This window comes from Channa argus, chromosome 15 (genome assembly GCF_033026475.1).
Source record: "Channa argus isolate prfri chromosome 15, Channa argus male v1.0, whole genome shotgun sequence".
Taxonomy (NCBI): domain Eukaryota; kingdom Metazoa; phylum Chordata; class Actinopteri; order Anabantiformes; family Channidae; genus Channa; species Channa argus.
The window spans coordinates 1,710,365-1,720,099 of NC_090211.1; the positions used below are offsets into that span (position 1 = coordinate 1,710,365).

The 9,735-nt window shown below is 38.3% G+C and overlaps 1 protein-coding gene across 2 annotated transcripts; it reads right to left on the minus strand.

The window, feature by feature from the left end:
* Positions 1 to 1,502: 1,502 nt before the first annotated feature.
* On the minus strand, positions 1,503 to 8,810 carry LOC137099937 (transmembrane protein 106B-like). 2 transcript variants are annotated; one of them, XM_067477395.1, is made up of 8 exons: positions 8,636 to 8,804; positions 6,716 to 6,886; positions 5,272 to 5,335; positions 5,026 to 5,179; positions 4,780 to 4,920; positions 4,630 to 4,673; positions 3,188 to 3,241; positions 1,503 to 2,203 (listed from the first exon to the last, which is right to left on the minus strand). In XM_067477395.1, the coding sequence occupies exons 2-8, from the start codon at positions 6,882 to 6,884 to the stop codon at positions 2,098 to 2,100; spliced, it is 732 nt and encodes a 243-aa protein (XP_067333496.1). In that variant the 5' UTR covers positions 6,885 to 6,886; positions 8,636 to 8,804; the 3' UTR covers positions 1,503 to 2,097. The 2 variants fall into 2 exon arrangements, with proteins under 2 accessions (XP_067333496.1, XP_067333497.1); XM_067477396.1 differs by lacking the exon at positions 3,188 to 3,241 and having other exon boundaries at positions 8,636 to 8,810.
* Between the last annotated feature and the right edge of the window lie 925 nt (positions 8,811 to 9,735).

Below are 9,735 nucleotides of genomic sequence, written 5' to 3' on the forward strand. Positions count from 1 at the left end.
GGAAAATGTGCCCTCCTAACATTTGTCAGCGTTTTATTATGTCTGGATTTTGGAGTGAAGACAGGGATCAGTGATCAGTTATTTGTGCTTTGCAGTACAACATTTAGGATAATAAAGTTTTTTAAATCAACTGATTTAGCATATTTAGCGTGTCCTGTAACTAAAACACTGCATAAAGCTCTAGTGGCTGTGTACATTTCAGTTATTCACTCAGTGTGTTACACAATGGTCCCAACTACTGACCGAGTTACATTATCACACCAAAACAGGAATGTGCTCCGATATTTTGAAGGACATTTAGAGAAATGGGCTCCGTATCCCCATGTATTCTCTTGATGCTGGCAAACGATTTAATTCTCTAAACACACAAATACACAGACACAAGACACATGTACTATTAAGTGACAAGCAATTAGCTACTGGAATGTTTTGTTTTGTTTTTCGTCTTGTGACATCATGTAATCTACGATAAAAATATTTTCACCCAAATTCATTCGGCAGTATAAAAGCATCAAGAACTACAGTAGTTTTGAGAGTCGTCCTTATTTGATTTGCAGGAATATTATGGATACAATTGGCATTTTTGCCAAGCGCAACCACTGGGTTCTTAGCTCCCTGACCAGGGCCCTTATTCTGAGTCAACTGTGCTACCAGATCCACTCAAATCTTGTTAATCTACAACATTAGTGTGCAAAAATAGTAAGGGGTCTAAATAGTGTTTAAAGCAAATGTGCCTTCAGACATTAGAAGAACCAAAGACCCTGATTTCAACATCCTGGACCAAGTCAGGGATTGCATGGAGACAGAAGACAGGTTCTCCAAGATGTAAGAACTTCCCTCTATGTACTATGGAGTAGAACTGGTGCTATATTGAAAGCAAAGTGGTTACAGCAAAATGATTTTATTTGATTTATTATTCATAGTATTGTTTTTTAAGACATCCTAACTTTGCCTTTACTGCCTGGAACTTATTTGTTTCCAAGCGGCATTAAAAAAGAAAACGGGACTCTGGACTAGTGATTCTGAAACACACAAGGAGGCCATGAGCTTCATGAATACAACATACACTTTTTGAGTTGCTTTGAGAAATAATTTTTCTAGGTTTTCAGACAGAAACAAAAAAATTAACTGCAGCCCATCATCTCATCTAATTTTCTTAACCAGGATATTTTAGTGTATTCATAACAATACTTGCTACACTAATCTGATGTTTTAATCAGATTAGTTGGTTACTTCAGCCAAGCCATAAACATTATAATCTGACTTTGGACTTATGAATTTATGGTTATTTATCCAGCAGGAAAGTAGGGTCTGACATAGGAAAAGCATTTTAGGGACCATCAATGTAAATTAAACGTTTTTTTAATGTCCGTTACCCGTTTAGCTAATGATGAACGTGAGCACAATGTAGTTTGTGGATGTGCACAAACTTACTGACGCCCCGTAGCTGTTGGTAACTGCTTCTGTCTATCAGCAAAGCTCTTTAGATCAGACATAAACTGTAGAGTTGATGATCATTTATTATTGGTTTATCACTATCAGCAATATTTTTCACAGTCCCCCAGGGACCCACTTTTAATATACACACACTGTACTGATAAGAGAAGCACTGGAAACTGTTTGAGCATCTCTGCTTTACTAAGAGTGAATGACGTGTAGCTTTCCTGCCATTCTATGATATATGAAATGCTTTGATGCCGAAAGACTATAAATTTTAAACTGCATAAAATAGCAGTCAATGACCTTTCACATGACAGATCAGAATACAGATTTTAAGTCCCATGGGGGGTTTTCAGCCTATGGACATAGTGACAATACTTTCTTTCATACTAAGAACAAGTTGGACAGTCAATTCTTCATATATGCTGCTTTTACACCTCGCTTGGTTAACTAATGTGGTCAAGACTATGGTGTGAAAGACACAATACTGTGTTTAGGTTCTTGTCTGCTTTGTGTCCACGACGACTTAATGAAGTACAAGAAAAAAAAAAAAAAAGATCGATTAGCAACCAACAATAATTTAGCTCAAGCATTTACAAAGTTCTTTGAATCTGTTCTTTTATCTGTCCATCCATCCATCCATCAGGGGGCTTGGGACTATGTACTGTGTGCTCTGGTGTTGTTTGCTCCACAGTCGATGTACTCATAAGTCTCGGAGGAGATCTGCTCACTGTGGGCCATGTAATAAACTGCCACAGACATCCTGCAGGAAAACCAAGAGAAAACATACAAGAATTATACAACCAAATACTGACAATACATTGTCATTGCAAAATGTACCACTATGAGAGACGACCTGGGGTTTTTGAAGGCTTCCCTACCCGTTGACTGGTTTGCGTAGTCACTACAGTACATCCCTGACACTCAGTCCTGAGCAGGTCACAGCTTACTAGAAATCTCTTTACATTGGCAACACACATTCATATATGAAGCGGTCGAGTCACCTGACAACACTACATCCACATGCTTCCTGCATGTTGTATGGAGTAGCAATCAATACTTGGGTTTAACAACTGTCAAATAAAAGATAAAACATTTTTCTTTACAACCAGCCTCAAACACATGAGTAATTGAATCTGTATATTAGGAGTCATGTGAACGTTGGTGTCACAGCAAAAACTGGGCCAGACATCAAGATTAATGATTAATCATAATGTCTGCATTTTTTTTCTTGGTCCAAATTAAAAAAAGGTTACATATCTGCATCAAATTCAATATGTTATAGGTTTCAATATTTATAAATATTGTAATATATATATATATATATATATATATATATATATATATATATATATATATATATATATATATATATATATATATATATATATATATATATATATATATGTATAAATAATAGACATACCTGTATATAATGTATTAACTGGAAACGTATCATTACATGTGTATTAAAATTTTGTTCAGCAGGTTTGATTGAGATTTTTAAATATCCAAACACTGGTCATAAACTAAAGTAAATATAATAAATACTGCAAGTTCCTACACTGCGTCTACATGTAAGTTGTTGCACCCTCGTTAAACAGCTGTAGAGGGCTACACCGTATAAACGTGTGATCTTTGAAAGAAATTTGTGAAACACCCTAAAACTATGAAAGAAAAAAAACAAAAAATCTGCACTAATTAAAACAGTAGAAGGTTCCCTTTGAAAAGATACTCTATTACTTACTGTAGGTGTAAATACAGAATGTGGACAGGCAAGGAGGCTTTCTTACAGTAGCTACTGCAGAGAAAAAAAACAAATGCTGTGAATGAGCAGCAGTTACAGAGAAGCTCCTAAGTAACAATAAACACTACGATTTGAACTGATTAAACATATCATACACACAACACGCTGTATCCTGAATGCAAAGCTGCTATCACTATTGAGTAAGTTAGTCTGATAGGTTCCATCCGTGTTTAAACACTAGTTTGTAACTAGATATGACAAACGTGGTCAAAATTCTTTCAGGGTTAACAAAAGAAATTAACTGCACAATAGCATTGGTGGCAGTATATCAGGATGTGAAGAGACTCTTTTTAGTATTGAAGCATTTAATGCTGATCTGTCCTTTGATTACAGAAATTAATGCAAATATTAATATTAAAGTAAGGCTGACACTAGGGGTAAACCTTGATGAGTCTTTACCTCATAGAAGAAGAAGTCTAATCCCTACAATTACTACTAAAATTGTTAGGCTTATGAAATGTAGGGACAAGTGTGATCTAGTGCTCTTCTCCGAACTTTCTATGAGGCTGTGGTGGGCTTTGCAGCTTTCTTTGTGTGCTGGGTGGGCGGCAGCACAGACACAGACAGGAACAGGTTCAATAAGTAAGAGCACTAGCCGTCGTGGGCTGACCACTCGATTCCATTGAGGAGGTGGTGGACAGAAAGATGTTGGCCAAATTGAAATCCATAATAAGTAAACCCCAGCCCACCCCCACACCCCCTCTGACTACTCTGGAGGCTCGGAGCAGCTCCTTCAGCACAAGACTGTTACAAGACTGCAGGTCGTTCCTTCGCACAGCTGTCAGACTGTACCACACATCAATACAGTGAGACACAAATGGGAGTAATTTATTATGGGTTTGTTATGTGTACAGTTATTATGGGGGAACCTTTAGTGTCTGTAATGTAACTTTTGTGCAACATTCTCTTTAATTTGAGGTTTTAAATGTGTGGTACAATATCGGGTGCTTGTCTTTTTGCTGCTCAAACACTGGAATTTCCCCATGTGGGATCAATAAAGTCAGATTTTATCTATGTCAAGGACCATGTTTGCTTTTACATGTATTCCTGCTTCATTCCCACATGTATTCTTCATTCTCTTTCGGTTTATCTAGTTAGGCGTTGCCTAAGAAAGAGAATTTTTTTTTAGAAAGAGATTTTCCGGTTTAGATTTGTAATAAATCTGCTAACATTTTTAAATACTTTGTCACTGGTATATTGTGTGAAGATTGATGGGCAAAACTTCTTCTATTTTAAATACATATAAAAGAAATTAAAAAAAGAAATAAACAGCTTTTTACATTTCTCCTTCACATTTTCTTCAGTTTTTAGGAATTTAACTTGTATTTTGCATGTGTTAAAAAAACTCTGCAGTGCTTGAGTGAGTAACACTGGCATCTCACCTCAGGCCGGGGTCTGTCACATTGATAGGTATCATGAAAGAGGACTGCAAGGAAACAAGATACAGAAACAAGTCAATTCTCACCGCTGAAGTATTCAGGTATTATTACAAGTATTCTGACCACTAGTGTTCTTTTGAGTTTTGGTGTTACCATTTGAACGGACAGAGGTTGGACAAAGCCGACGTTCTTAATCGAGACTGTTCCCACTACCACATCAAAGTTGATGGCTTGCACTTTCAGATTATACACCTGCACCGGTACAAAGTTGCTGTTGGTGATGTTGAACGCGTTCTACAAAGAACAAAGAGTTGTGTCTGAATGGCAAATCACAGTGAGGTGCTTTCATATTTATCTATCAAACCCTTCACGTCTCTCTTTCACTTAGTCTTTACCCACCGTGATGTTAATTTGGACAGAGTCATTGCCGAAGTAAACAAAGGATGACTTGACTGTGACAGGAGACAGAAGGACAGCGCGAGGAAACAGGAAGAACAATGCCAGGGCGCTGACCAGGAGGCAAACACCAACAGAGACAGCAACATACAGCTTCCTGAGGGGGGTGGGAAACATGTCTTCATCTCACTACAGTCCAAGCTTTTATTTTCAGGTATGACAAACTTTTTAGCATGTTTGTTTTCTTACGTGTGTCTGGGTCTTAGCCTCTGGTCACTGCAGGGAATATAAGCTACCAGCCTGCTCTCCTGACCTGTCACATAGATGGAGAAAGTGCAAGAAGATTAAACAGGTAATCAGTAAAGAAGCTTCAACATCCAGGACTTTTAGGGTTTTATTGTCTTGTAAGAGAGAAGAACAGTTCAAGCCTCCATCCTATGCAGTTCTAAACTTCATACATCACACATTAGTTTTATAACCTTCTATTTCTGGGCAGAACATCCTCCACCCTGAGGCTACTGCTCCTGGCCCTTTTCTCCTTTTATGGAAACCATTTCCCTTTTCAGCACATTGATAAGCACCTGTGAGCATGGAGTGACTCTGGGTCACTACAGTGTGGGATGGTCTGCTGTTAGACAATAACTGACCTGGGAGCAGTTCTGCAAACACTTCAAGACAGAACACGTATATGAGACAAAGTCTGAAAAACATTTCAATACTTGATTTTCCATCACAGAGTTAACACCATGTGAAGTAATTTAAGATTATCTCTATAGCTATTTAAATATTCTTCTGTAACAAACTTGAAAATGCATTGTGATACAGGATTCTATGGGGATTGTATTATCTTCACCACAGACTCACTGTGTCTTAGGGATGTCCCAATACCAATTTGTCCGAGACTGACTACAAATACTTACATTTGAGTACTCACTGATACTGAGTACCAATACAAGTACAAAACTGTTTTACTTCTACTATGAGTTGCTGGACGGTTAAATCCTCACCAATCAATTGCAGTTAAACAAATCGCACGTGAACTTAAATTCTTGCATGTTCTTTTGCCAAAACCAGCATGGTGGTTGATAGATGGAGCAACTTTAGATCAAAAGAATAAAAAGAAAAGGAAAAAAATTATAGATTTAGCGTGAGTGTAGCCAACTCGGGCTGAAGAGTCTACACAGGAATATGAAGGAAAACTTTAGGTAATGTTCTAGTTACTATTTATAGCCCTTCGTTGTGGCAGATGTCAGTCAGAAATATTAAAATATTCTTGAAAATATTTTCAATCCTAAGGCTTTAAAAACAACAGACATTTTACCACCTCTGCCTACCTGCATGGCTTAACATGGTATCGGGCACAGTATCAGAGATATTTTACAAGTACAAGTAAAGGCGGGATCGGGCTTAATGCCAAATCCTAGTACCAGCATCAGCGCATCCCTAAAGTCTACTGAGGAAGACAACTGTGTGACAAAAATATGTATCAATTAGGCCTCAAGATCTTCTTAATTACACTAGTGGCCTACAGTTTTTAAAAGACTTTAATTAAGTGATCAAGAGTTCAGGCTTAGAATTTCTACAGAGATGTTTTTTTGAATGTGAGTGCATCCAGCATCTAGTGGCCAATGGTGTTATTGCACTGGCTTCAGCCACCACTTGTGGTAGTTGCTACCTGATGTGTGTTCGTTACCTCTGGGGATACGTCCAGTGCCCTCACAGGTCGGACAGAGAACTGTCCCACCTGCGCTGTGTCTTCTCCAGTTAGAGCTCCACTTCTTGTGGTCGTCCTTCTCAGTTATAGGCTGTTTGTCATTTGGCTCCCCAGTGCAATCATCAGAACTCCTGGGAACAGCCCCCATACCTGAAGAAAACACACAGGACATCAGAAATGCTGTTTGGTAACAGTACCAACGCCCTGTGAAGCAGCACGGAAAGATTTGTAATTTTAGAAATATGCCCGGAAAGACATTCATAATTAGAGCTTGGCCTGTGATAAACTAATTTGTAATGCTGTCACATGTTGGGATGAATTACTTATTCAGTTCTTACAATGTGTAGCTCAAATAAAACTATCACACTTTCATTTTAGGAGGCATTTACCAACTGTTAAAAATCACGGTTTTAATTTTATGGCCTAAAGCTTGTTGTTTAGGTTGCCAGCATCAGCACTTTTCAGTGAAAAAGCTTTGATCAACTTACTGTTCAATATCGGCTCAGCAAAAGCATACACCCACTTCTCCATATAATCAACCAGATTGCTGAAATAAAAATCTGTGACTGGCATTGTGGAAGACAAAAACTAATCCAGCGGTGGATTACTGGTCCTGCTGGAGTAGGAGTCCTGCCCAAATGCTATGTGGCTGGTATATGAAAGCCTGGACTGACTTCTTTGCCTCACCATATGAGACATATGTCCCCTGGAGCTTCCTCTAGCAGAGGCTGCTTCCCTAACGGAGATGAATGCCTTATTGTACAAATGGCCGCAAAAGCCAGACCCTCATTTCCTCCAATCCAAGCTTAAGACATTTCATCTTCTGACAATTATCCCAGAGAAATAGCAACCAGTCCTATCTGCCTCTGGTGGAGGGGCTGAAAAGGTGTGTGTTTTTCTTGTACTGTGTCTAAACTGTATTAGATGTAGACATACACCGATCAGAAATAACATTATGACCACCTGCGCAATGCAATTCAACACAGTGGCTCTGCCATGAATTTTCCTTTTACAATGTTAGAATTTCTCAGTTTTAGGTTATTTCTACTATGTGTTTATATAACACGTGGTTCTAAAGTTTTGACCAACTCATTTATTTTAAATAGTGTCCAAAGCATCAGAACCACCTATTCTTGTAATTCAATTCAACTTTATTTATATAGCGCCAATTCACAACAAAGTCATCTTAAAGTCAAGATTATAAAGATGTATAGAGAGAAACCAACAATTCCCCCTGGAACAAGCCATAGGCAACAGTGGAGAGGAAAAACTCCCTTTAACGGAAGAAACCTCCAGCAGAACCAGGTTTGGGGTGAAAGGTCATCTGCCTTGACCGGTTGGGGTGAGTGGAAAGGGGAGAGAGAAAAGAACAGAGCAACAAAAGCAACAACAAGACATCGGGCAGGTTGGTTGGACCAGTAGCTGCACACTGGAAGACACACAGCTTCAAAGCCGGGGGACACCTGCAGGAAGGGACAGATTTGGCAAGGGGCCAGAGAAAACTACGGAGTCCGATATTGTTTTGACAAAGTTACACACCGATTCCAAATTAATTTTAGTGACCTCCGATTTGCATAACCGGGCGTCATTGACTCCCACGTGAATAATAATCTTACTTGTATTTACGTTTAGCCAGGAATTGCCAATATGACGCACTCCAGTAAAACTCCACTGCCCACCGTTACCCCAATAATAAATACATGGTCGAATTATCACCTGAACTATGCACTTTATTTTATTTTTTTCCTTTATTAAAGACGTTGAATAAAGGACGTAACGTTACACATGCAGGACAGCGGTTGCGTCTGTTTCTACAATTTGTGCAACATGTCCGCAGCGTTCATTTCGTTTCCGACTTCAGTGAGTTTCTCAGATCGTTGGCGATTCACTGAAACTTACCTGAACCGCTGAGCTGCGTTGCGAATCACTCACTGTGACTTCATCTTCCCATCGGTCGGTGTCGACGCTCTTTTTTCCCCAAAAAATTTTAATGCAGTGCGATTACGGGTCATAGGTTGTTCCCCCACCTTAGGACTATAGGGAAAACAACAACGCGGACACTTCCTGTAACAACTTACAAAATAAAGCTGTGTTCGCCTTATCGCCAACATGAACATGGCAAAGTATTCGGGGACATTAGTGCGGGACTTGTCCCTGTGAGCTGGCAAATCTAGTCCGGAAAAAAAAAAGCCCAAAACAAACCCATAAGGCAATCTGTGCTAAAATTGCCTTTGGACTGTCTTTTGAAAAAAAAAAAAAAAAAACTTGTATTTAATGACACAACACATGTACTAACAATCTTAAACTAAGGTGAATCAAGAGACAGATGACCTGATGTGTGTGTATGTGTCAGGACTCAAAAAAAAGAACATCAACACCTTTCTCCTATGAAAATGGGAGCTGCTGCCAAATGACTCTCTCAAAATAAACTTTAACATTGATGAAAAGGGCCAACAGCAAGGAGTCATATAGCATTAGCTGTAAACACTACGATCACACAGTCATGGGAAGCTGTAAAAACTAGAAACATAATATTGTGTCTAAATAGAAAAATAGAAAATCAATTAGGGACATTAACACCACCTGGTGGTTTTACTACAAAAATTCTTTTTAAAACATTCTGAACTGCTAAATGCTGATGTACAGTATCATATGGGTTATGTCAGCACATAACGTGATTAAAATCAGCTCTACCTTTGCCATCAGTGACCTTTATTATTCATTAATTTCTGTACATGTTTTACAGTAATTACCATAATCAGTATTGTTTAAAATACAATGTTTTTCTAGTGGGGTACTTTTACTTTTTCTTTTTTTTTTAACTTTAGGTTAAATCTTCATAATCAATTTAGATATTTTACTTACTTTAGTAAATCTTTTATTGTGTAAAGAATTTGAAGTTGTACTTGTAGTGGATTTTTTTTTAGGTCATTACATTTACTTGGGTGGTGAGTTTGTGTACTTGTACTATGTCTGCACACAGTGTATCACTTTTCTGA